The following is a 26,499-nucleotide window of genomic DNA, read 5'->3' as shown; positions in this document are numbered from 1 at the left end:
TCCTGCATAACGCCTGCACTAGAGCTGTTGTGCTGGTAGAGTTTGAGGCAGAGTCTGTTGAGATCAAGAGGATAAGTAAGACTTGCTCTGACTTACAGCATTATAAACAAGGGGAACTCCACAGCATGTTTCCAGTAAAGTCTGATTGATTTTTTGGTAGGTGGTATAGCCTACACTTTCTCTTCTTCTAAGAAGATGACAAACATCAGCCTCACTTCTAGTCAGTTTTTTGACTGTGTGGAGGAAATGCTAAAATTGAGTGAACTGTCTGTAGGAAGCACAGGGCTCAGGATGAGCTCTGCCCCTCCATGGATGCAGCTGCCAGGCAGCAGAGAGTGTGTGTGTGTGTGTCTGTGTATGTGAAGCTTTCAACTTGCTGCTGTTTATATTACTTTATCACGGGTGTTGCTGTGGTTTCTCTCTTTATGGACCTTTCTGTTCTCAACACAGAGGAGAGGTAAAGGTGGGAACTCAGACATGGAGCCCATAGACAAGTGGCTAATTACACAAGGAATGGTGAGGACTTCACCAGCGAAACAACTCCTACTGCCCACCCCAACCCCTTCACCTAGAATAACCATCCTCCATTCACCTCTCACCCCGACCTACTGAACCACTTGAAATCAGACAGTACAAGGAGTTTGTTTCCCACCTGTATCATTACCTGGGGCTAAGGGAAAAATTTACACCAATTTCTGGTTCATGCAGGACAAAGGCCTGTAACCAGCTGAATCATTTGTAGGACCCCGCAGCACCTTCAGAGGAGGCCTGGGGGTCAGATTGGTTCCTTATACTGTCTCGATTTATTTATGCAGTATCCGCTTTTCAAGGGATAAACACAAGTCTAATGCATCTTGTTTGCAAAGAGAACACTTTCTAGGTGCCTTTAAATCAGACTCTTCTGGTAGTGCTTAACTTCATAGTCTGGAATAAACATATGTAATTTTAGGTCATATTTAATTGAGCTTAGTAATGCAGAGATACTTACATATGGGGACAGGAGAATGGGAAAACTGCTACCCAGTGTGACATCTTCCACCTCAGTGAGGGAATTACGCAGGTATCTGGATTCAGGCTTCAAAAGGTACAGTGCTGCTCCTGGATTTAAGGCTTTAAATCCTGTGTCTGGTAATGACAGTGTTCTGATGACACCGAGCTTTTGGAGATCTCAGTTTATGTGCACATTTTGTGTCCTTCCTCGACATGTTTGCAGCAAGTCAGAGGTAGGTTAAGAAAAAAAAAGCCTCTGCTGTGCCTTAAAGCCAAGTTCTAAGGATAGTTTTATGTTTTCAGACTACATCATCAGTCATTTTAAGTGTTTGAGAGTAGTAGCAGTAATGTGACCTAACTGTAGAAAGTCCTACCAGTGCTATTGAGGCGGTGCTGGCTGCAGCTGGGTTTGGAAACACTCAGTGCAGAACACTCTGGGATTGGTACACAGTCTTTGAGGCTGAGTGCTGGATGCCTGTGGAGCAGCAGTGCCTTGCTCCAGGGAGGGCCTCCAATGGCCCAGACTGAGCTATCAGTGCTTAGAAAGAGAAACATCCTAGGAAACTCAAGGCTAAGAACAGAGCATGCAGTATCATAATGCACCAACTCAGTGCACTGTGCCACTGCTGGGTGTCCATCCATCATGAGTCATCCCGTGGTTGAGACAGGTCTTCTTCTTTTCCATTCCACTGTTTACAAGAGCAGTCCTGCTGCTCACACCCCTCACACCACTCCTTTATTGAAAAAAAAACAAACAATATTTGTTATTGGCTTGTGGTTATTCGGTCTGGAAAAAGGATACTGCACTCTTCATGGAGGCATACAGAGCTGGGGGGGGGGAGGGGCTGGCTGTGCAGCTGGTCGCTGCTCTGACAAGCTTGTCACCTTGTTTGTATGCTAAATGTGAGAGAGAAATACCTAAAATAAACCTACACTAATCATTAACTCTGTTTCTCTCTTACCTGGCTATAGTTCTTAACTGTGTGTATTAATACAACTTCATAGCAATTGCAAAACAGGTGCGATATCTGGCATCCCCAGTGTGAACCTGGTGTGCAGATTCTTCAGTAACTTTCTGTATTTTAGAGATGAGGGGGAAAAGAGGGGTAAGCTGACACTGCTGTTCACTGTGCCTATACAGCAGTGAGACCACAAGAAGGACACTGCCCCCGCTCTCAGAGCAACCTGCCCAAGTGGTCATCACATCCTTTTGTCATGACCTCGTGTTCTTCTTTCCACGTTAGGATACATCTAAGCTTAGTGTTGTGCTCTTTCTGCTCCATCTCTGTGTGTCCAGCACAGCTGTGCAGAGGGAGCTCAGCTCAGTCAGGGCTCCGTGTGTATCTCCTTTTGGAAGCACTGTTTCTGTTTCAGCTTAATCTGTAGCTCAGTTCTGGCAAGGTGTTGGCAGGTCCATGGAGATGCACCGTGCTTATCCCCTCCAGCTCTGCCCACAAAGCTAACCTCATTTCTGTCTTCAGAAAATGTTCTTTTTTCAAACATGCCTTAGGGACGTTGCTAAGCTGTCCGGTGGGGGATCTGCTTGCAGACTGAGGTCTGGGTTCTACAGGTTGGGCCATGCTTTGGGAGGGGGGTTCTGCAGCAGCAGCACTTAGCCATAGCCTTTAGCATAAGGTCAGCCCATGTTAGTGCCAGTAATTCCAGTTCCCTTTCTCATGAGTTCAGTTGCTATTGTGATTTGCATTGAATATATTTGGTGGTTAGAATTATCTGCCTGCCTGCTCCCATGCCAAGTGGGTATTTGTTGCAAAAGCAAGGAGCAAGTGTTGCTTAAACCATGGTATCAGGACAGATGTTGGGGCAATGGTGAAGGGGGAATGAAAGCGACCCAGAGCTCACAGCAGCAGGTATGGACAGCCCTCAGCCTCGCAGCCTGACTGCCAGAGTGGAGCTGTAAAGATATGTGAGTAAACACTCAACATAATCTTTGCTGAGACGTTAATTAGAAACGTAGAGGAATGCTGCTGTCTACTTTCAATGGAGAGATAGGATCTAAGATGTAGAAATGAGTTGGGTAATGTGAGATTACTGACGCAAGTCATCACTGTGGGGACTGGATTGCATGAAGGTCTCATTCCTTCTGCGTGGTTGGTCCCCTCTCCTTTCTGAAGGCACATTCCCTAGTCCTGAAGTCCTGTTCTCCTTTACCTGTCAGGTTGTTTTACTTCATGGCCAAGGCTGATGTCCAGGTGAAGGAAGGCACACGCTGCCTGGATGTGCCTATTGGGCCCTGCCTGGCGGGTTGCTGTACGGGTGCAGCAGGCTGCGCTGGGAACATACTGCACCTGAGCTCTTGCCTTCCCCATCTATGCAATATGTAAACATAGTTACAAGTAATCAAGTAGCTAATTAAATCCTTACATGTAAAGCCAAGTGTGTTCTAATATGGAGGCCAGGCAGCTATTTCAAGATCACAACAGCTTGAAATAGATCTCAGGGCTGTCGGGGTAAGCTGGAGCAGCTTGCTAACACCTATCCTAGTGCTCTAGCTATAGGAATAACAGAACTGTTAGTGCTGCTAACCAAGGGGATGAATAGCAGCCAACCAGGTGTTGGTGTCAGCTTTGTTCAACATCTGGAAAGAAGTGGAATTAACAAAGCTACTACAAGACAATCGTCTAGCAGCAATGAACATGAATCTTGTTAAACGCTTTAAGAACATTAATGAGCTCACCTGGAGACCTGAATTGTCATTTCATCCCGGCTTCTTTTCCAGTGGGATCATTTTTTTAATAGAAATGAAATGTGATAATAATAACCTTAAACTGTCTTTTTAAGGGTAGAATATTGGATTTTATGACTTCTGAGGAAACATATTGGCAATACTTTGGCTTTGACTGATAGTGAGAACACCAACACAATCTAATTTAAATAAGGAAGAACCTGAATTCTAAATTCTTGTGGATTCTCAGGGATTGATGCATCCTATTTGTTGTCCTGGCCCTCCTTCAGCAATTCCCTGTCAGGTCTGTAGAGATGATCCCTTTGAGCCCATCTTTCAATGACAGCCGGTGACTTAAAGTACCCAAAAATATGTTGTGACTTAATTTCCATTTACAGCAAGTGTAGGCTCTTTTAAAAGAAATCACACTATCACTATAAAAACAGCTCTTGCAGCCAACGCTGACGATGTGGGGAGCTGTCTGGCCAAAGCTGAGAGCTCCACCAGACCATGCATGTTTGTGTAATCCATGTATGAACAGGACCATCCCATTCTGGAGCCCTTTCCATGCCGTCTGCGGCCGCTGCTGCTGTTTGTTCTCACAAACTGTTGTCTTTTTAAATGTGTAAACCAGCTTATTTATTTTCACGTTGCTCCTGTTGAGTTTTGAGGATTAGCTTTAACAAACGTCCGCTCCATGGTTGTTGGTTTAAGGCTTTGGGAAGGGGGAGATGTGGCAGATACACAGCTGGCAGAAAGTCACATTCCGCATGGGCAGTCCCAAATAAACCTTGAATAGTACAGTGCTACGGTTCAAACATATGAAAACTTACAGTTACTCTTGAAAGTTCCCCCCTTTGTTTTATATTTGGACAAATTGAACCTGATACGTTTTTACCCATGTTTTATGGGGAAAGTAGGGCTCCATCTGAGAGAGGATAAATTGGAGGTTTGAGCATGGCAGGAGCAGTAGGTTCAGCTCCTGGGCTTATCTCTATGCCTACTGAGAGCCATGGAAGATGGGGGAAGCTTTATAAAGGGTCAGAGCTGAGCAGCAAACATCTGACATGCTCAAATGCTTATCTTACAGCTCTCTGTGCTTCTTGTATATGAGCTGGGAAAAGTGTTTCTGCTCTTCTGAGGTTCTTATTTGTTATATAAAGAATAGGCTGCCTGAATGTAGATTTCCTTCCCCAACCTTTTCTTCCCCACAGTCCTACAACATACAGCAGCACGGCTCCTCAGCTCCTAAGCTGAGCTGTTTCTGGAGGACTCCTGCAGCCCTGGGAGTGCTGTCACCCCTGGGAGCTCATCATTGCTTCAGTCACCTCTTGTGTTTTCAGGAGAGCCACTACTTGAATTCCTGTTCCTAACACGGACCCCAGGTCCACCCTTTTAGAGAAATGCCCTTATTTTATTCATGGAAAAACAGACCAAACCTACTCATTTCCTCCTCACCTTCCTACACGTTTTGTAATACCATCCTTAAAGAAATTTGGGCACCTTTCAGAGCTGCCAACAGCTCCCAAAGCTGCACCTTCTGTAGCACTGCTTGCTGTGTGCGCTGTTAGGTAATGAGAAGGAGAGATGGCAGTGAGACTTCGGCAGTAGTTTTTAGGTTGCTGTAGGCTGGATAGATTCCTCACTTTGTGTCTCTGAAGCCAGGATTTTCCGAAGCTGTTAAATTAATAAGTCAGCTCAACAAGATGTAGCTTGTCCCTGCAAAGGCACGTGGTGGAGGATGTCTGGAGGGCTCTGCTCTCGTTAATAGCCCTCATGCTGTGCCAATATTGGCTGTCCATGATTCAGCTCTGTTGTAAATTAAAAAGGGGCCCTTACCCTAATTTGACCCCTTTCCCCACTGAATCACAGAACCATTGAGGTTGGAAAAGACCCCTAAGATCACACGTCCAACCCATCCCGCTGTATCCACAAGTGCCTTCATGGCTCTGGAACACCTCCAGGGACGGTGACCCCACCACCACCCTGGGCAGCAGTGCCAGAGCCTGAGTGCTCTTTCCAAGAAGAAATAAGTTTCTTAATATCCAACCTTAGAAGGCAAAATTATTGCAGAGCACTGTTAAATGGTGGCAAGGAAGCTGCATCTCCTGGTAACCTCACCTGCAAAGTCTTTGCTGACTCTCCTCCCAGCAGAGCTTCCAGGCAGAGCTCCAACAGCCCCACAGTGCTCACAGCCCTGCCAGCCCCATGCCCTGTCACCTGCATGCCTGACATTGCTTTCCAAGCGCTTTGCAGGTTGTCCTTATTAGCTCTATTGTGGTGCTTTCCTGTTTACCTCTCGCACAGCCCGATGTTGTGTTTAAGCTGAGCAGCTCATCAGGAAATGGTTTTCCTAACGCACAGTGATTTCCCCTGGCTGAGCCAGCCGCTGCCCGCCGGCTCTGTGCAGTAACCACAGTGCAGCACCCAGTGCTGTGTGTGCTCTCCTGTCACAGCAGCACATCGTTCCCATTTTGCTGAGCCGTCCATGCAGTTCTGCAAGGAGCAGCATGGCAGGAGCTGAGAGGAGCTGTGCTCTGCGCTCCTGCAGAGCTGCTGCCTCTTCCTCCTCCTTGCCTGCACTTTGGTGACGCCATGCTTTGCACAAGCTTGGTCCTTCTGCCTTTGTTCCAAGAGGGCTGCCACTGTCAGAGGAACCGTGCCAGGTTTGTTTGAATTTGAGCCCTGGGTGCAGTGGGAGCAGGGCCAGGAGTGGAACATGGTGTTTGTCTCCAGCTGCCTCCACCTTCCCAGAAAATTAAATTGTTTTTAGCTGAGCTTTGCCAGGAGGCTTCGAGCCCTCTGTGCTAACCCTCAATTGTGGCTAATACCCATTAAAAAAACACAAGAACAGAAGTATAAATTTAACATTTCGAAACCTAACCAGTATCCAGTATTCTACCCTGAAAAGCTTTCCACCATCAGGATTAGAATCATCAGCCCATCCTGATGGCTGTAACATGTGGTCGGGACATTGACCCATCGCATCACGCGCTGCCATCCAGTCACCTCATTCCCCGTAATCTTTCTCCTGTATTTTGTTTTTAAGCCTTGTTGTTGGTCATTTCCTTTCCGAGTGTTTCTTTATTTGAAATGCCATTTATATTTTGTCACTTTTTTTCTTTTCTTTATTTTTTTTTTCCTTTTTTCTCCAGCCCATCTCACATCTTTGTTTTTTGTTTTTTTGTTTTTAATCTTATTTCTGGCGTTTTCCATCGCTCTGTGGCCGTGGTTGTGGATGTGGTTGGGTTTGCCTGCCTTGCTGTTCTCTCGCTGCACTCCCTAGATCCCTGTTGCACAGTCCTCTGTCATGGATGACATTGAGGAGTGGCTCAGTACCGACGTGGTGAGACTCTTTATATTTTCATTTTTCACACGGGCAATAGCATTTGTATGGATAATTCTTGACGTGTTGCTGAGTTATTGGCATTTCTCATTAAGAGAAGACAGTAAAGCTTGTAAATCGTGTTGCTTCTGTCCTTTTGGGGGGAGTATATAAGCAGGTGGGGATAGCGTTGAGTTCAGCAATTCAAAACGTTTCTCTGAGTTGCTTTGCTTTCACCTGCCCACACTGACATCATACAACAGCCTAATCAGGAATCCCAGAAGTCATGTCTGGAGGAAAGCATGTAGGCCAAGAATCACAGAGCATTTGGGCTGGACCTCATAGATCAGCCCCAGAGACGTGCTGAGATTTACCTGTGCTCTCCGCCAGTCCTAAAGCACACGGTGAAAGCTGTGTTGGCTTTGGCAGGATCCAGGTACGTGTTTACTTCCAGGCATGCTCCTAAGAGCTGCCATGTCAAGGCCCAGATTCCTTCCAAATCAGCGAGTCTTTGTTCAAATCTGCAAGCAGGAAGTTTTGATAGGATTCATAACAACAATAACAATAAAAATGTATAATGGCGTCTCTTCAACGTTAATAACTTGCAGTTCTCTAAAGAGATAATTACCTGGCAATTATTAAACAAACAAATGAAAGACAGAACTCAAAGTAGCTCTTCCACTGGCCTGGAGTTTTGCTGCACCAGTGCCCATTTGGGCCAGGCAGTGGTGCAGCCAGAATGCATTAATTCAGGTCTCCTTTTTGATATCAGCACCTGACTCTGATTAACAAAGAGCATTTTGGGGATGGGCTGCAGTTCAGGCTGTTCTTTTAAATGTGCTGCGAGGAAACCAGACTGTGTGCTCACATCAGGATCAGCTCCTTCCATTGCTCCTTCCAACTACAGGCTATCCCCAGGCAGCTCCCTGCTCCTGCAGCCATTGGGTTTGTCAGCTCAGGGCAAAGAAATGCGGAAAACTTAACATGTCTGCTCTGCCTGAAGTCTTTGCCAGTTACATCAATTTGTCAGGAGAGAATCTTATGGAGAGACACTAAGGGAGCTCTGGGCATCGGCTGCACCCTGGGTAGCTAGATGGATAACCTGACCCTAGATGGATTCCCCTCCTCATTGTTGTTGAAGATTCATCTTAGTTCTCTGCTTCCCAGCTGAGGAAGCTGCAGATTAGATTAACTAATGTTTGTTTATTTCCTTATCCTTTTGGGGATACAATGGAACAAAGAGTGCATGTGCACATGAAGCAGGGGCTACTGTTTGTCCCTTTGGAAACCTCCGTACTGTAGAAACCTAGTAGGTGCTGAGGGACATTTCATTGTCAGGCATCAGACACTGCTGTGAGGTTGCTCAGTCTGCCCCCCCTCCTGGTGGAAAAGCCCATGCACCAACATACTCTGTTCTGTTTCAAAGCAGGTGCAAGTTGAGGCATCTGAGTTTTAGTTCAGTCCATTTTTTATGTCCTAATAGACTGACGAGGGTGTCACCTTCTTGGACTTCATTCCTCACTAAAGGACTGTTGGAAATTCACAGCTGGTAGAAACATGCTGACCCCATGGCACCCCACCCTTTGTGTCCTGTGGGCAGATCCTTCCTCCAGCCCACCCTGACCAGGTCTGTGCACAGCACGGACACCAGGAAACCTGCTGCATTTTTGCATGAGATCTGCAATGAACCCCCCCCCCCAAGAAGAACACCAGTTCCAAACTACTTTGTCAGCTGGAAGTGTGTTTTATCTGGGGGCATTGTGCAAAGTGCAGTCCTTTCATAGGACTGGGTGCCAGTGTTGGTCTGACTCAGTGTTGCTGGCTGAAGTGGAAGCAGCACTGGGCTGCCATTAGTGTCCAGCAGGGAAAATTTGGCTACCAGATACCACCAGCAATCTTCTGAAGCATCCCTGGTGCTTCCTCCTGCCCTGCAGCACATCAGTCAGCACCAGCCTGATGTGGGAGCTGTGCCGTTCCCCCAGGTCACCCTGCTCAGATAGAGTGTGGAAATGAGCATTGTCCAGCTGCATTACATGCATCTGTGGGGAGGGGAGGGGGAAGAGTGGTGAAGTGCTGTCAGTGTGTTCACTCTCCTTTTTGTTCCAATTGCAGAAGGGAGATGAACTGGAAGAAGGAGTGACCAGCGAAGGTAAGCAGAGATGGCTGTGGCTGTGAGCTGTTCCCTGGTTGGCATACAGCCTGAATACTCTGCTTTGGTCCCTACTTCTGCGCTCAGTATGGCAGGAGGAGGTTGGTTCAGAGCAGAAAGTTGGTGCTTATTGCATGAGGAGCCCTCCCAGCTGTAAGTGCTTCCCTGCCATCTTGGCTGTGTGCTGTGTTTGTGCCAGGAGTAACGCATACCCGAGCTGCTCAGCCCTTTGGAATGAGGTTTCCCTGCTCCCGTTGTGGTGTTTGTTTCATTTCCCTCTGCTGCCACAGCTGGGGTGTCTCAAAGGGTGTCCATACCCACTCCTGTGAACACACAGGCATTAGAACTTCAGACCCTGCCCACCTCTGTCCCTGGGGCTAGAAGTGCAGCCCTCATTCTTCTCTTTTCTTTTTGCATTGCAGAATTTGACAAGTTTTTAGAAGAGCGAGCCAAAGCGGCGGAGATGGTCCCCAACCTGCCGTCCCCTCCTCTGGAAGCCCCCACCCCTCCGACAAACCCTTCCAGCAGGAAAAAGCAGGAGCGCTCGGAGGATGCCCTCTTTGCACTGTGAAGCTCGCAGTCCCACCCCGTGCTCTGCAGGAGAGCATTGCTGTACAGCCACCTCGTCCTCCCACAGCACTTGGCTAACAACAACCCTTTCTCCCCCTCAAAGTCTCATAGGTTGCTTCTCCTTCTTCCTTCTCTCTCGGTCTCCAACAATCCATCCCCACAAGCCGACTCTTTCTGTTTAAGTCCAACACTCTTCCTGCCAGACCGCGATTTTCCAGCGCTCGCTTAATCCCCTCCTTCCTATCCCAGCTGCACAAAACCAGCTCTTGATGCTGAAAACCCCTTTCGAATGCATGACTGCATCACACTGTGTTGAAACAAAAGCCCAGAGGGGAGAGAGCAGCCTTGCCCTTCAGTTGGCGTAGGGATCATCCTCTTCTGTAGGCAGGTCCTGCCAAGTCGACTGCTCTGTCGATCAGCGTGTAATTGACTGAGCTGGAATGTGCAGGGGGAGCGTGTCTTTATTTTTAGATAAAATGTTAATGTATTGGCTTTCGTGTCGGATTCGACAGCAAGGAACAACTGTTCCCCTTTCAACATGTGCTTCACAAGTTAAAATCCTTTACTCTCCCACTCACACATCTCCCTGTACCATATGGCGGTCGCTTTTCCCCACTTTGTGCAGCGCTTCATATTCTTAATCTCACAGGGTATTTTTTTCCTTGTGTTTTATCTGGGCTTGCTCTAATTTGAAAGCAGTCTGTTGGCCGTGTCCAGTAGCTCTGGCAGTTGTCAGGAATGAAAAACGCTGAGCTAAATGGATGCTGCAACGTGAGCGCGTGAAGCATTTTGCTCTTTGGGAGAGCATTCTCACAGGAGGGTTTTTAACTGGTGTGTTTGCCTTTTAAAATAGCGAGGTTATTTTTTCCTTTCTGAGATTCCTTCTTCAGTGACTGCAGAGCTCTGCGTTGGTCTCAGCTGTTGTAAATAGAATCCTTGCGGATGGATGGGACTTGATGACAGGCCGGGTGCAAACTGAGGTTCCTGGATTCCCTGACGTGGCTGTTAGGGCTCTTGGTGCTCGTTGTGATGGGAAGGGCAGCAAACCTGCCCAAGGTGTCTGTGAGCATGCCCAGAGTTACCATGGAGGGACTTGCTATGCCTGTGCTGGAGGTGAAACCCCTCCTTTCCTTCTGGACTTGGGAGTGTTGGGTGATTGTGACCATGCTGGTCATAATCCCAAGTGTTTCTCAGTACTTCTGCCCCTTTGTCCGTCCCAGCTCCTTTAGGGCTGCAGTCCCCCCCACTGTCTGCATCCTCCTGCAGCCCCAGCACGTTCCCAGGGAGCAACCAGAGGCACAGAGTGGTGGGGTCACAGTGAGAGAGGAATGTGGCGGAGAGAAGCTCCTGCCCTGCCAGGGATGCAGCTTATCAGGTGGACACCTCTCATGGGGGCCCAGCCTGCTCCTGCTGACCTGAACGCTGATATATGTTGGGCTGGTGTGTGTGGAGCTGTCAGGCACTAGACTGAGAGGCCGTACTATAAACAGCTGATAGGAAAGTGACAGAAGCTTTTATCTGGGCCTGGTAATTTCAGCTCTAAGATGCTCTCCAAGGCACACTGTGCTTTGGCAGCTTCTGACGCACATCATCTCTTCCCAAAAGGCTGGATCACAGCACTGCTGCTTTTTGGGAGCTGTCACATTCATCTGCAGAGGGGAATGCAGGATTTTGAGGCCATCCCAGGTCAGCTCTCTCTATTTTATCTTCTCTATAGCAGTAACGCAATGCCAGCATGGAGCAGCATGCACTGCTGCCCTGACACGGGCTGAGCGCAGTGCTCAGCTGCTGCCTGCCAGGCACGTTGCTGCCAGTTCCTGCAGCTCCTCATCTGCAGCCACAGCTCCCAGGAACCCGAGGACCCTTCTGTCGTGATGCTGCTTTGATTTCAGGCAGCGTCTGCTGATCACCCGAGCGGTCTCACCAGCACAGAATGAATTGTTGGTATTCCTGTCAATGCAAAAAGCTCCGTGGGTGTTTGAAGCGTGGATTTGCTCTTCTAAATCCTTGAAACGCATTGACCCTGTAAATGGCCACATCAGGTGATTCTAAGCACGTTAATCCAGCTTCCCTGCCGAGCCCCGGGAGATAATCGCATTGTTCCAGCGTGGGGATGTGGTTGTGTGATGCTGAGTGGCAAGGATGGCACTGGGGCTGCTACCACAGCCCTGCAGTGTCCCAGCTTCACCCCCAGCACCTGCACACAGGGGAGCTGCTCACCCTGCTGCTCCCATTCAGCCTATTCTGGGCCTTCCCGTTACAGGGAGAATCTTTCTGGAGGAGCTTGCAGAGCTGGCAGTGATGAATGGAGCAAAGTAGAGAAGGTTGAGGCTGAGGGGGCGCGTGCTGGCACAGCTCAAAGCGTTCTGTGCCCATGGCTGAACACCGTACGGTGCACTGTGGTCCCACCAGTTCTTTGCTGGGAAGTTGGGGCCCCAGGGGCCTTTGTGGGACCACAGGGCGAGCTGTGCTGGAGCAGGGCGGGCAGGAAGCAAGGAGGGTGCAGCCCCAGCCTGCTGCACTGACAGAATAGATTCCCCAGTGTCCTGTATCAGGATCTCTCATCTTCCCCCTCCTCTTGTGGTCGTCTGAAACCGATGGGGAAAGGGGGAGGGGTTGTCACGTTGGAGAGTAACCTCGGGATTTCTTCTTCCTTGGCTTTCCCTCCTGGAACAGGGATGGAGCTGATGGAGCTGCAGGCAGTGCTGCTTCCATTGGAACCCATTGCGGTGCTGTGCAGGCAGAGCACAGTGTGATGCTCAGTGACACAAAGTCACTGCCGGGATCCTTCCCTGAGCTCCCATCAAACCCCGCACTAAGGTTCAGGTATTTATTCGGTTGGTGGTTTTGGGGTTTTATTTTATTTTCCAGCGTGTTTTTAACCTTTTAACCCTTTGTGTGCTGAGATGTAAGAAATGAAAGGCTTCTATTTAAGTACATCCTTTTAGTTTGTTTTTTTAATTGTTATGTGTAGGTTGCAGCCGCATCTTTGGCAGGTGTGAGAGGTGGCAACGTGCTGTACAGACATTGGGGGTGTTCAGGTGAGGCTCAGAGGGGAACTGCTCATAGGAAACAGTGCGGTGGCTCATAAAGGAACAGGCTGTGTGCGGCCTCCTGGTCGTGTTGAGGCCTTCAGGACATCTCAGGGATGCTCCCTTCATCCCCATCCTTGTTTGCCTCCTCCACGCCAACCCCAGGCTGTGCTGAGCCTTCCCTGGGATAAACAGCTCAGGATGGACAGTGGGATGGAAACAGTGAAGCAGTGAGCGGGTTTGTGTGCCCAGCTTCCCACCTGCTCTGTGTTCGTATGAGTACGGGCTCCTTGTTCTGTACATGTTCCTATGAGCTCTCGTTAACCCAACAAATGTAACCTGTGTCATAGCTTCTCTGTATATTACAGCCATAGGCTTTCCAGGTAAAATGGATAATATTTATTTACTGAAGATACTGGATATTTTTTTGTTTGGGAATGGGGTAGGGAGAGAAGGGGCCATAACTGTAAAGAGGTCGATGATGTAAAGAGAAACAAACCTTAAAAAAAAAACAAAACAAACCCAACACTAAAACGTCGCTGTATTCACGTAGGGAAGGTTCACCTGTATTAATCTGCCATCGTTTAACCTGTTCCAGAAATCATCTCTACTTTGGTTCCTGCATGTGAGATACTCCAATAAAGACACTACTGGTGTGGACCGGAGCTGAGCCTTGTGTCACGTTGTTGTGTCGCGTCCTTCCCTCGGAAGCCCCTGAGAGGAGCCTCCATGCGACCCACGCGGGGCTGCAGATGGGCAGGAGGGATCCGTGTGACGGCGGGGACGCGCTGAGAGGCGGAGGGTTTGGGGCTGCAGACCCGGCGCATCCCCATCCCCATCCCATCCCCATCCCCATCCCATCCCCATCCCCATCCCTATCCCTATCCCCATCCCTATCCCCATCTATCCCCATCCCATCCCTATCCCCATCCCCGTTCCCATCCCTATCCCTATCCCCATCCCCATCCCATCCCCATCCCCATCCATCCCCATCCCATCCCCATCCCCATCCCTATCCCCATCTATCCCCATCCCATCCCTATCCCCATCCCCGTCCCCATCCCATCCCCATCCCCATCCATCCCCATCCCTATCCCCATCCCCATCCATCCCCATCCCCATCCCCATCCAATCCCCATCCCTATCCCTATCCCTATCCCCATCCCCATCCCTATCCCTATCCCTATCCCTATCCCTATCCCTATCCCTATCCCCATCCCATCCCTATCCCTATCCCTATCCCTATCCCCATCCCCATCCCCATCCCCATCCCCATCCCCATCCCCATCCCCATCCCTATCCCTATCTCTATCCCCATCCCCATCCCCATCCCTATCCCTATCCCCATCCCTATCCCTATCCCTATCCCTATCCCTATCCCTATCCCTATCCCTATCCCTATCCCTATCCCTATCCCTATCCCTATCCCTATCCCTATCCCTATCCCTATCCCCATCCCTATCCCTATCCCTATCCCTATCCCTATCCCTATCCCTATCCCCATCCATCCCCATCCCGTCCCGCCCCGCTCTGTGATCCCTCCCGTCTCTTCCCGGGGCGGTTCCTCCCCTCTCAGCCCGTCTCTCTGATCGGCCCCACGTGGATCCCCGCCGGGCCGCCGTGATGTCACGCATCCCCGCTCCGTGATGCCGGATCACCCCACTCCTCCCTTCGCTCCCATTGGCCGCTCCGCTCTGGTTCTACGGGCGGGGTTTTTCCCATCACCGTCATCCCGGGTTGTCCCGCCCCGCGCGGCCCCGCTCGCTCCTTCCCTCGGGGGCTGCGGTTCGTGGTGCGGGGCAGCGCGTGGTGCTGAGCCCGGCTGGGTACACGGGGGGCACGGAACGGGAAAGCAGCGCCGTGTCGGTGCCGTCTATTCCCCCTCCCGCGTTGTGTGATGCGGGTCGTTGCCCGGCCCCACTCAGCGATGCCCACTGGGGGTCCGTGCCCTCACCCAACACACACACACGTGGGGTCCCACAGACCGTCGCTGCCCTGCGGGAAAAGGGAACGGAGCTCGGCTTCTCCCCAGCGGTCCGATATTCCTGTATTCGCAGCCGCCCGAGCCGCCCCATGGCGCGTTGTGGGCTCCCAGGGTTGGGATATGGGGCGTCTTCAGCTGCGGGTGGGGATGTGGGAGCAGCGCTGTCCTGTATCGCAGCGGTGCCCCGCGGTTCCCTACAACACACGGGGCGCAGCGCTGCTGAACAGGGGGCGGGGGGGGGGAGCGGTGCAGGAGACCCCCAGCTCCATCAGCCCCACGAGCAGCCTCGGTTGGGTGGGCCAACTGTCAGGGCTTTGTTTCCCCGGATGGTTCCCGGGACTGAAACAAAAGGTGGGTGAGGATGAACCCAGAAAGGGCCCTAAAACTTCATCACCCTCAAACCGCAGCGCCCTAAAAATACAACACCCTCAAACCTCATTGACCCCAACCTGCAGCTCCCCGACCCCGCAGCTCCGTAACACTCCGGAGGGTCTCAGCACCCCGCACCCACCCCGCAGCGCTGCCTTCCCCCGCTCCCGTCCGTGCGCGCTCCCGCAGCGGGTCCCGGTGTTACCGGGGGGGGGCGGGGACCCCGGGGGGGGGGGGCGGGACGAGGGGCGGCCGCTCTCAGGGCCCCCCCCCCCGGCAGCAGGTTGGGGCACGGTGCGGCCGCGCGTCCCCGTCCCTCCGCCGGATTATGCGGCGACCGACCCCGCTGGGGCGGCCTCCCCGGTCCTAAAGGCTCCGCCGCCCGTAAGAGCCGCCGCGATGAGCGCGCTCAGCTTCGACGATGCCGCCCTGGAGGGGTTGGCCCTGGAGCTCCGCGCGGCGAGTGACATCGACACGGCGCTGCTCAGCGACATCGACGGTGCGGACGGGACCGGGATCGGGATCGGGCCGGGGAGGGAAGAGGCGGCGGGGCCGGGGCGGCGGGTTCGGTGCTGCTCGGGGAAATGGTTCGTGCTCGCGGGGTGTCGGCTCGGCGCGGTACCGCCGCTCGGTGCGGGGCAGCGGGGCCGGGTGATGTTACGGACCGTCCGTGCACGGTCGGTGCGATGTACCGGGCGGCGGGGCACGGTCGGACGGAGCGAACCCGGTGCAGAACCGGTCCGGTGGGGGGGGGGGGCCGCGCTCGGTAAAACCGTGTGTCATTCGGGGGCAGCTCAGCGCTCGGCGTGGTGCGGGGGGTGACGGGCCGCTGGGGGCTGTAATATGGGTGGGGGTCGCACGCCGGGTTCGGTCCCGGGACGGTTCCCCTCCCCCATCGCTCAGCCTTGTGTCGCCGCCAGCCCCGCCCCGCCGTGACGTCACCGCCGGGGTTACTCTCGGTCGTTCCTCCTGGCTTCCCCCGCCGTCGGGTGGGGGTGGGGCGGCTCCGCGGGGCATCCCCGGCTCCGGTCCGCACATTGCCCACAGCTCACGGACAACGTGGGGCTCCCGGGGCCGCTCGGAGCTGGAGCTGCTTCCTGGGGTAACTGCGGGATGGGGACGGTGCCAATTGGACACAACCGTGCCACCAACTGGGACCCTCTCGTCGGTACCAGTGGGACCGGACCCCATCGTGCCACCAAAGGGGGCTCTTTTACCGAAACCAATGGGACACAGTGATGTCTCCAAGGCAGACCCGATCCCCAGTGCCAACAGGACCCAGTCATGCCACCAATGGGGACCCAATCCCCAGTGCCAGTGGGACCCAATCATAGCACCGAGGGGGACCCGCTCCCTGGTGCCCATGAGACGCTCTTTCAGGTGCCAGTTGGACCCATCCAGCAGGACCCCCCTCCGCAGCTCGCAGCCCGTCCCAGCAGGCAGCAGCCAACCTGCACCGGGCAGCACGTGGTGCCGCTCCTCCCGGGCTCGGTGCGCGTCGGGGCCCCGAGGCTCCCAGCACAGACCGGCAGAGCCGGTGGAGCACGGAGCGGGGCGGGGACGGGGCGGCAGAGCCCCCGAGCGTCCCGTGGGGCTGACGGGCCCTTCGTGGGGTCGGTGCTGGGATCCCCTTCTCCTCTGACAGCCGAGGCTGGAGCTGAACCCAGTCGCCCCACGGGGTGACCTTTAACTCGTTGTCACGCTGGAGGGGAAGCGGCGTGTCCTGATGCACCCGGTGCACGGCAGGACTTTGCCTGGTCCCCTCTGCCCTCCTTGGACACAAACCAGGGCTGAGACCACGGCGGCCTCTGTTTGCCCATGAGCCGCAGGGAGCAGAGGGATGGGCAGGTGGGGGGCGGATGTCCCTATTGGGGGTGTTTCCTGACACCTTGTACTCCGTATGGAGACGGGCTGGGTGAGCTGCTGCTATTTACAGGGAGAGCTTTTGCTGACGGGCACTTATACGTACCCTTCCACACTGAGTGTGATCCCAAGGGCTCTGTGTGTCCCCATCCCCATGTGTTTATACTGCAGGGTGTAAGGGGCCCCGTGGGGCAATGCATGGGGTGAGACAGGTGGGACACCAAAGGAGTTTTGTACCATGACCATCTGTGCCCAGCAGTGCCATGACCCACCGTGGATTTACCACTGACTCCATGTCCCCGTGCCCTCATTGATGACATGGTTGGGTCCCACTGAAAATCTCATCTTGGAAAAGCTCCCCATTGATGTAGGCGTCCCAGGGCTGGGGGTGCTCCATGGGATACAAACACCCGCTGAGGCTGGGGGTATCCCAGGCTGGGGATGCACGGAGGGACGCTGGTGTCACTGTGGGATGTGGGGACACGCAGTGAAGGAGTTAATGCTGCCTGACCTGGAGTAACCCTCTGCTGGGTGCCCGCGAGTGACCCGCTGCGCTGCGCTCACCTTGGGGCTGCCCGGGGGCGGCCGGCGGGTGCTCGGGCAGCGATTGGCGGAGTCACATCACCCCACGGCCGGCTCCGCTCCAGGGCTGGCGCGGGCGGCAGCGGGGAGGGAACGTGGGGAGGAGGCGAGGAAATGGTTTGAAAATAGCCCGCTGCTTTCAGCGCAATGCTCAGCCGCCAACACCGGGATCTCACCCTGCCCGCCCTGCTGGGAGGGATCCCCTGCTGCTCCTCGTGCTCTGCCGGGTGTATGGGGCGCCCCTTGGGGTCTGGGGGCACTCGTGGGTCACTTTGGCATCTCTGGGTACCGCGCTGTGTTCGGATGCTGCCCAAATGAGGGTCGCTCTATGGGGGCTTCTCAGAGCAGCCCGATGTGTTGGGGTGTGTCAGTGGGGATGTCCCCAGTGCCCCGGGGTGCTGGGATGCAGGGCAGACCCCCAGGCTTAATGCTGGTTAACTCTTCATGCCCTACTGCCCACCTGGGGGTGAGTGGGGCAGCACATGGTGCAGGGGTTGGAGGGGTTTGATGCACCATGGATGTGCCACCTCCCCGTCCCAGCCCCAGCTCCTCAGCCCTTGATATGGAGGCTCTTTTGGGGCTGTCAGGGTTTTGGTGTCTAGTTTGTAATGAATGAGCTGCCCCATTTTGTTCCCCCGGAGCAGGCTGAAATCAGCTCTGCTGCCCCTGAGGATCAGGCCATGGTGCTCCTCTGGGCTCCCACATCTCTGGGTAGGGTCGAGCAGTGTGGGGCTGGAGCCCCCCATGGCTTTGAGGCTCCCTGTGAGGTTTGGGGCTGCTACTGACCAGTTTGGGGGGGCTGTTATTTTTCAGACATGCTGCAGCTGATCAACACACCGGACAATGACTTTTCGGGGCTGTTCGATGCACCATTCACGACCCCTGACTGCACCGTGTCCTCGGGGCTCCCCCCAGCCCCCACCAGCAACATATTCCCAGGGCCCAGCAAGCCACCCCCCACCAGCAATGTATTCCCGGCCCCCCCCGTCCTGTCAACCTTCAGCTCCCAGTCCCCCACCCCACTCCTGCCAGCCCCCGGCCCTCCAGCAGCACCGGGGGTGAAGGAGGAACCTGCGGCCATGCCCAGCAGCCAGCCCCAGCCCGGCGTGATGCTGGCCCCCAGCTTTGTCCCCACATCCCCTGGGCAGTTCAGCCCCCAGCCCATAGTGGGCTTCCAGAACCAGCACAGCTTCCCTGGTGAGGATTTGGGGTGGATTGGGAGTGTATGAGTTGTGGGTTGGGGGGTTGGTTTGATGATCCCATAACGCTGTTCTCTGCTCCATACTCAGCTGTGCAGCCTGTTGGGGCTGCGCAGAGCCCCCTGCCCGCCCCACAGCCAGCCCAGCCTGTGGCACTGCCTGGCCCCGTGCAGAGTGTGGCACCGCAGCAGCTCCTGGCACCCAGCCCCGCTGCCACCACCCAGCCCGTGTCACCCCAAATCCAGCCGGTGCCGGTAAGCCCAGGACTGGGGGGTGGTTATAAGAGCCATTTGGTTACACTGCAGCCCTACGAACCCCCCTCCTTGGCCCTCCAGGTGCTGCTGCAGCCCCACTTCATCAAGGCGGACTCCCTGCTGCTGACAGCTGTCAAGACAGATGCAGGCAGTGCCAAGACCTCCACCATCACCTCTTTGGCCACCAGCAGCACCGCGGCCCCACTGCAGGTGCCAGTAAGTGATCGAGCCTCGCTCACCCTGGTGGCTCCCATACAAATGCCATGACCGTGGATTGGAGTGGGGATGCATGGTGACCCCTCCCATGCCACCTCCATCCCGTAGGCTCTGGTGAGTGGGGGTGCCATCCTGGCCACGGTGCCGCTGGTGGTGGATGCTGAGAAGCTGCCCATCAACCGGCTGGCGCCCAGCGGGAAGGCAGCGCTGCTGCAGAGCAAAGGGGAGAAGCGAACAGCACACAACGCCATCGAGAAGCGCTACCGCTCATCCATCAACGACAAGATCGTGGAGCTGAAGGACCTGGTGGTGGGCACCGAGGCCAAGGTGGGGGCTGTGAGGGGGTTGGGGAGGGCAGGAAGGGGCTGTGAGCAGTGCTGAGCTGTCCTTTGCCCATCACAGCTCAACAAGTCGGCGATCCTGAGGAAGGCCATCGAGTACATCCGCTTCCTGCAGCAGAGCAACCAGAAGCTGAAGCAGGAGAACCTCAGCCTGAAGATGGCCGTGCAGAAGAGCAGTGAGTGCAATGCTGGAACAGTGAGGGCAGGTTTTGGGGTGGTCGCCCCCCTCTCTAAACTCTGTCCCACTCCCCACAGAGTCCCTCAAGGACCTGGTGGCCTCCTGCAGTGCTGGCCCCAAGGCGGAGGCACCCATGGAGGTGGCGAAGGCGGAGGTGATGGAGATGCTGACACCACCACCCTCAGATGTGGGCTCCCCATCCCGCGGCAGCCCGCTCTCGCTCAGTGGGGGCAGCAGCAACAGCAGCAGTGACTCCGAGCCTGACAGCCCCCTCTGCAACCACGGCAAGGTGTGGGGGTGTGCTGGGAGGACCAGGAGCCCAAGTGTGGGAGAAAGAGATCCCTTAGGTTGCTCCTCACTCAACTCAGGACTGGAGGGAGGGGTGCACAGGACATCAGTGATGCAGTGTCCTTGCTACCTACCCCATGCATGTGCCCTGTACCCCATGCTCTGTGCCCTGTGCCTTATACCCCACATTCTGTCCATGTCCCGGAACCCATACCCATACTCTTTACTCCATGCCCTGTATCTCATGCTTCTGCCCCATCACCATGCTTCATGTACTCATGTCCATGACCATATGTCTGTGCCTACAGCTCATGGCAGCTTTCCCCCACAGGTGAAGCAGGAGCACCCACCACCCTCACCTGGCAGCCAGGGCATGCTGGACCGCTCCCGAATGGCCCTCTGTGCCTTCGTCTTCCTCTGCCTCTCTTTTAACCCCCTGGCCTCCCTGCTCCGTGGCTCCAGTGCCCCAGCACCATCTGGGAACCTGGGTACTGCTGGTCCTGGAAGAAGCATCATGGCCGAGTCTGGTATTGCAGGTAAGTGCTGGCATGGGGTGGAGTCCTTTGAGGCTGGAACAGGTTGCAGGACATTGCAATGGAGGCCATGGGGGTAGATGAGGTTGTGGAGGAGTAAAAGCCATTGGGTTGGAGGCTTTGGGGACAGTTGTAGGGTGGAGGCTGTTGGGGAAGGTGTGGCGTAAAGACTATTTGTGTGGATGCCATTGAGTTGAGCATGGGCTGGAGGTTATTGGGATGAAGACTGTGGTGGGGGAAGGATGTTGGGATGTGTGTGTGTGGTACGGACTGTCTGGGCTGAGGCAGTTGGGGTGGAGCCCATCAAGGTGGGACTGTTGAGGTGGTCATGGGGTGAAGGCCATTGGGGTGGAGGATGTTGGGGTGGTGCTGACTCCCCGTCCCTGCACACAGAGGAGCCGTGGGGCTGGTCGCAGTGGCTGTGGCCCACGCTGGTGTTCTGGGGGCTGAACGTGGCCCTGGTGCTGGGAGCGGTGGTGCGGCTCTTTGTCTATGGGGAGCCCGTCACCCCTCCGCACTCCGAATCCTCAGTCCTCTTCTGGCGGCACCGCAGGCAGGCAGACCTCGACCTGGACCGGGTGAGCACCGCCTGCTGCTCTGTGATCTGCTCACTGCCAGCCCCCAGCCTCTTCCCAGACCCCCACCCCTTCCATTTACGTTAGCTGAGCCCACCCGACCCGATCCTGCCCTGTCTCATTAACCCATCTGGCTCTGACCACAAAGCAGTTGTAGCCCCTCCCACAGGCCCCGCCCCTCCTCCCTGATCCCATTCACTTTCCTCAACACCCACCCCCACATTGACCCCACCCCCATCACACCGCCCTCTCATTGGCCACACATCCTGACCACGCCCACAGACCACACCCATGCAAATACCCCTGACCACACCCATACTTGACCACGCCCCCATCCCCACCCCTTTCCCACGGCTGCCCCCATTGATGACTCTCTGTTGCCCCAGGGGGACTTTGCACAGGGTGCCCAACACTTGCGCACAGCACTGGGTGCCCTGGGCCGCCCGCTGCCCGCCTCCCACGGGGACCTGGCCTGCAGCCTGCTATGGAGCCTGCTCCGACACCTGCTCCAGCGCCTCTGGGTGGGACGCTGGCTGGCTGCCCGCGCTGGGGGGCTGCGCCCAAACCCCCCGCCCCGCGCCCACGTCCGACAGAGCGCCCGCAATGCGGCCATGGCTTATCATCGCCTGCACCAGCTGCACCTGGCTGGTAGGTCCCGTGCCCCGCAGCATCCATGGGGATGAGCAGGGGACTCTGCTGACCCCAGCGCCGCCCCATGTCCCCGCAGGGAAGCAGGCCGGGGGGCACCTGCTGGCCATCAACCTGGCACTCAGTGCTGTCAACCTCGCTGAGTGCGCCGGCGACGCCGTCTCGGTGGCTGCGTTGGCTGAGATCTACGTGGCGGCCGCGCTGCGCATCAAGGCCAGCCTGCACCGCTGCTTCCACTTCCTGGCTGTGAGTCTGTCCTCCCTTGGTGTCCCCTCTGTCCCCCTCCTGGTGTACTCTTTGCAGAGCCTGGTGTCACATCCTCCTTGCCCACCTTGGGTCCCTATATCATGGACTCTTACCCAGGCATATCTCCCTCCAGCGGCCCAACATCCTGCCCCCCTCAGCCTCCATGGGATCTGTGTCCTCAGCCCCATCCCTGTAGCCCAATGCTGCACATCCCCCTGCCCTCCCAGTTCCCACTGACCCTCGCTTTCCCTGCAGCGCCCCTTCCTCTGCAGTGCCCGCCGCGTGGCCCTGTCCCATGGTGGAGCTGTGCCCCCCGCCATGCAGTGGCTCTGCCACCCCTTGGGTCACCGCTTCTTTGTGGACGGGGACTGGGCCGTCAAGGGCGTCCCAAGGGAAACCATCTACAGCTCCGCCGGTGACCCAGGTACCCCCCAGAGCCCCAGAGCCCCACTTTGTGGCTGATGGTGGGGTGGGTGCTGACAGCTGCTCTGTGCCACAGTGGACCCGTTGGCGCAGGTGACCCAGCTCTTCCGTGAGCACCTCCTGGAGAAAGCACTGTACTGCGTGGCCATGCCTGAACCCGGCCGTCCTGCTGCCCAGGGAGAGGGGTGAGTGTGGGGTGGGTACTGGGGGGGTTCCCCTTCCCTCTGCTTGTGGTGGGGATGGCCCCACTCACGTCCCTTCTACCAGAAGGCGCTTTTCGGATGCGTTGGAGTACCTTCAGCTGCTCAATGGCTGCTCCCACGCCAGCAGCATGCCTGGCCCCACGCCCTCCATCAGCTCTGGCCTGGCAGCAGTGACAGGTGAGGCCAACATCCCAAACCACGGGGTCTTCCCCCATGGAACCTGCTCCAGGGATCCATCCTGTTGGGTTGAATGGTTTTCAGAAGTCCCTTCTAACCAACCCCTATGGTTCCGTGCTTCTGTCCCTGCAGGCACCGATCCTGTGTCCAAGTGGTGGGCATCCCTCATCGGCACCATCATTCACTGGCTGAAGGATGATGAGGAGGGGGCTGAGCGGCTCTACCCGCTGGTGGAAGCCATGCCCCGGGCACTGCAGAGCTCTGAGTGAGTGCTGGGGACAGTGGGGCTGGCTGGGTGACAGCTTCTCGTGTCTGTTCCTTTGTGGAGTGACTTGACGCAACCCGCTGTCCTTGTGCAGGAAGCCCCTTCCCCGTGCTGCACTGCACTCCTTCAAGGCGGTCCGGGCCATGTTGAGCAAGCAGGACGGCAGCCAGGCCAGCCTGAGCCACTGTGAGAAGGCCAGCAGCTGCCTGCGAGAGAGCCTGGAGTTGTGCAGCTCCCCCAAGTGCACCATCGACAAGGTGAGGCCAGGGAGGGGACAACACGCAGCCCAGCTCGGGGGAGCGCCCGGCCCTCGCAGGAGGCGTCCCTGGCCCTCGCGGGGGTGCATTGTAGTTGCATTGCATGTGTCAGACTGGGAGTGCAATGCCCCTGCCATGCAGCCCGGCGGGGGTCCCGCACAGCGCCTGCCTGCCCAAGAGGGCCCTGGAGGCGCACCCCGTCCGTCTGCCCACCCTCTGCTCACCCACTCCCCCATATCTGACCCCTTTCCCACAGGCGGTGCAGCTTCTACTGTGCGACCTGCTCCTGGTCACTCGCACCAACCTGTGGCAGCAGCAGATGAGTGCCAGCCAGCAGCTGCGTGGCACCTACCAGGCGTCTGCCCTGGAGCTCCGTGGCTTCCAGCAGGACCTCAGCAGCCTGCGGCGCCTGGCACAGACCCTTCGGCCCGCCATGCGCAGGGTGAGCCCCCTTGCAACCCATGCACAGTGCACTCCAACCTGCCTTCCTCACCCCACCCCACCCCACCCCACCCCACCCCACCCCACCCCATCCCACCCCATCCCATCCCACCCCATCCCGTCCTATCCCCATCCCATCCTATCCTGTCCTATCCTTCCCTTACCAGGTGTTCCTGCATGAAGCCACTGCCCGGCTGATGGCCCGTGCCAGCCCCACGCGCACCCACCAGCTGCTGGACCGCAGCCTGCGGAGGAGAGGGGTGCAGGGCAGCAAGGCAGGTGGGTGAGGGGGGCAGGGACACCCCACCAGCTGCACCCCCATAGGGCTGGGGGGTGGGGGGTAGTTTCGGCGAGGGATCCATTCTGGGGTGGGCTAACTCATCACCACCGTGCTCACTGTGTCCCCAAGTGCCACATGTAGCACAGCACACGGGGGATGCTCAGTGTCCATCCCTTCTCTCTGTCCCCGCAGCCGGAGAGCCGGAGAGCCACCCCACGCCGCGGGAGCACGCCGAGGCGCTGCTGCTGGCCTGCTGCTACCTGCCCCCCAGCTTCCTCTCGGCCCCCGGGCAGCGCGTGGGGATGTTGGCTGAGGCCGCCCGCTCGCTGGAGAAGCTGGGGGACAGTCGGACACTGCACGACTGCCAGCAGATGATCATCAAGCTGGGCAGCGGCACCACCGTCACCACGGGCTAATGGGGGGATGTGGGCACTTGCCACCTGTCCCCCCTCCCTCCCCGCTCCGTGCAATACGGGTGGTGGGGACTCCCTATGGGATGGTGTCATGGTGCCGTGTCACCATCCGCTGTGGGTGCTGGGGGTACATCCCGGTGTGGGGCACCCTGGTGGCTTCTGTCCCTGTGCCCAGCACAGTTGGGTGACGGGACGTGGGGACCTCTAGTGACACTGTCACAGTATTGCACGGCACTGAGCTGCCTCCTCCCAGTGCCCGACACCCCCCTGCAAAACCCCAGCGCAAGTTTGGGGCCGTCCTCACCCCATTCTGCTGCGTGTCCCTGCCCCTCCCCGTGGGTCCCATAGCACGGGGTTAGTGGGGAGGGGAGGGACACCTCAGCACTGTCCCCATTAGGGGAGGGCAGGTGGGTTTGCCCCGCGGTGGCAGCTAAGATGGCACCATATGGTGTCCGTGGTAGGAAAGAGGGGCCCCCCCTGCCCTCCCCTAGCACTGCCCATTCCCCCCATTAAGAGCTGTATCCCCTGCAGCCCCAACCCCACACGCTTTGGGAGAAGGGGTGGCTCTGGACTGGGAGGTGGAAGACTGGTGGGTGCCCCCGTCCCCTTGCTGCGCCCCTACTTTGTACATAGCTCCCCGCTGTGCCCCACCTCACCCTTATCCCCTCCCCTCCCTTGCCTTTTTAAACGGTATTTTCATAGCTGCAGAGTTTTGTACAGTGAATTAAAGCCAATTATTTATACTGTCGTGTGCTGGACTGGGGGCAAGGGGTCTGACACGTGGAGGGGGGGCACAGAACATAACCTATGGGTTCTGCCTTCACCCCAGCGTGAGGCTGCACAGGATGGGGAAGGGGGCAAGGGTGGCAGGGATGGGGACATTGGCTGCAATAGGGGCCCCAACTGCACCCTTCATTCTCAAGACCTCCCCATACCTCAACCCCACGGTTGTGTCCCCAAGCTCACAATGAGACCTTCGGTCCAGGTGGCACTTGGGGACAAAGGGACCCTCAGCCATCCACCCACAGGAGGAACAGGACACGAGCAGGGCGCAGAGTACTTCCAAAACAATCGTTGTATCTTTATTGACGCTCTGAATGCAATGACCTGTTTTTTACTCTTAAGGAAAATAAACATCTTTTAGAAACAGCTTGTTACACACAATCTTCAGTGTGAAGCAATATACTAATAAGAACACTAGTCTTAACATTTACAGTCTTCATATATATTATATATATGTATATGTATACATATATATACACTATATAATGAGGCAATATATAATACACACGGTTTACCATTTTACAGTCATATGTACAAGATGTCACTAAAAATAGCCAGATTTCAGGCAGCGCTGCCAGGGACACCGGGATGATGAATTTTTGTTATTAATTACTTTTATTATTCTCTTTTGCTTTTCTTTCATGTGACTTTTCTCTCCCGTGTCCGAGGCGAGCTGCTGAAACAACAGACATTTCTTGGCCAGCAAACCTGGACGGTGTGATGGTGGGGCACGGGGCTGGGGGTGCAGGGAACGGCGTTTGCGGGATGCTTTGCCTCCATTTATAGGGTAGGAGTTGGGGTTAATGCACCCTTGGCAGCCCCCGGCCCCATTGAAGTAGCTGGGAAGAGGCAAAGCTGAAGCCAAGCGAACCTGGCCATGCAAGAGAGAAGCAGCTCCTGCATTCCTCTGTCCCGTGTCTGTCCCTGTGGGGCTGAAGTGCTGCTCTCCCTGGCAGACACTGATGCTGCCCATCAGGAGCTGCTTCTGGGCTGCTTGCAGCTGCCTGTGTCAGGCCGAGACCCTGGATTTACACCCAGAGCTACGGGGTTTGCACCCAGTGCCACAGGGTTTGAAGCACAAGCATGGGGAGCGAAGCCCATCCCCAGCAAGCACAAGAGCTGAGGAGGTCCTGGCAGGGCAGAGCAGAAGGAAGGGGGGCTTGTGGGGACCGTGCATCCCCAGCCCAGCACTGCCCCATGGAGCAGGGGGAGGCGGGTGCCACAGGACAGGG

The 26,499-nt window shown here is 55.8% G+C and overlaps 2 protein-coding genes across 12 annotated transcripts in view; both read left to right on the top strand.

The window, feature by feature from the left end:
- The window catches only part of TOM1L2 (target of myb1 like 2 membrane trafficking protein), a 49,695-nt gene extending 36,281 nt beyond the window's left edge, over nucleotides 1-13,414 (top strand). For 2 of the 10 annotated variants that reach the window (XM_015876844.3, XM_085514698.1), the window contains exons 13-16: nucleotides 451-516; nucleotides 6,960-7,019; nucleotides 9,111-9,147; nucleotides 9,570-13,414. In XM_015876844.3, coding sequence (XP_015732330.1) covers nucleotides 451-516; nucleotides 6,960-7,019; nucleotides 9,111-9,147; nucleotides 9,570-9,718 — 312 coding nt within the window. In that variant the 3' untranslated portion in view covers nucleotides 9,719-13,414. Of the gene's footprint in view, nucleotides 1-450; nucleotides 517-6,959; nucleotides 7,020-7,261; nucleotides 7,414-9,110; nucleotides 9,148-9,569 lie in introns of those variants that run through there. The other 8 variants (XM_015876847.3, XM_085514700.1, XM_015876848.3 and 5 more) reach the window with 7 other exon arrangements.
- A 1,096-nt stretch (nucleotides 13,415-14,510) lies between these two features.
- On the top strand, nucleotides 14,511-25,227 carry SREBF1 (sterol regulatory element binding transcription factor 1). Of its 2 annotated transcripts, none has more exons than XM_015876643.3 (19): nucleotides 14,511-15,601; nucleotides 18,361-18,744; nucleotides 18,837-19,000; nucleotides 19,082-19,216; nucleotides 19,325-19,543; nucleotides 19,619-19,733; nucleotides 19,813-20,024; nucleotides 20,355-20,559; nucleotides 20,950-21,134; nucleotides 21,518-21,779; nucleotides 21,859-22,025; nucleotides 22,281-22,449; nucleotides 22,525-22,633; nucleotides 22,719-22,828; nucleotides 22,961-23,093; nucleotides 23,188-23,350; nucleotides 23,607-23,792; nucleotides 23,959-24,070; nucleotides 24,264-25,227. In XM_015876643.3, the coding sequence occupies exons 1-19, from the start codon at nucleotides 14,647-14,649 to the stop codon at nucleotides 24,485-24,487; spliced, it is 4,209 nt and encodes a 1,402-aa protein (XP_015732129.2). In that variant the 5' UTR covers nucleotides 14,511-14,646; the 3' UTR covers nucleotides 24,488-25,227. The 2 variants fall into 2 exon arrangements, with proteins under 2 accessions (XP_015732129.2, XP_015732128.2); XM_015876642.3 differs by having other exon boundaries at nucleotides 22,716-22,828.
- The last annotated feature ends 1,272 nt before the right edge of the window (nucleotides 25,228-26,499 follow it).

This window comes from Coturnix japonica, chromosome 13, assembly GCF_054131305.1.
Source record: "Coturnix japonica strain WE chromosome 13, WE-NBRP24, whole genome shotgun sequence".
Taxonomy (NCBI): domain Eukaryota; kingdom Metazoa; phylum Chordata; class Aves; order Galliformes; family Phasianidae; genus Coturnix; species Coturnix japonica.
Note: the sequence above shows the minus strand (reverse complement) of the source record. Positions and strands in the feature narration are given on the sequence as shown.

Bases quoted from the DNA above. Each gene is read 5' to 3' on its own strand.
- SREBF1 (XM_015876642.3), top strand. From the start codon at position 14,647: ATGCGGGTCGTTGCCCGGCCCCACTCAGCGATGCCCACTGGGGGTCCG. The intron at 15,602-18,360 runs GTGCGGACGGGA...GTTATTTTTCAG, and splicing joins GCTGCTCAGCGACATCGACG to ACATGCTGCAGCTGATCAAC. The intron at 20,025-20,354 runs GTGTGGGGGTGT...TTTCCCCCACAG, and splicing joins CCCTCTGCAACCACGGCAAG to GTGAAGCAGGAGCACCCACC.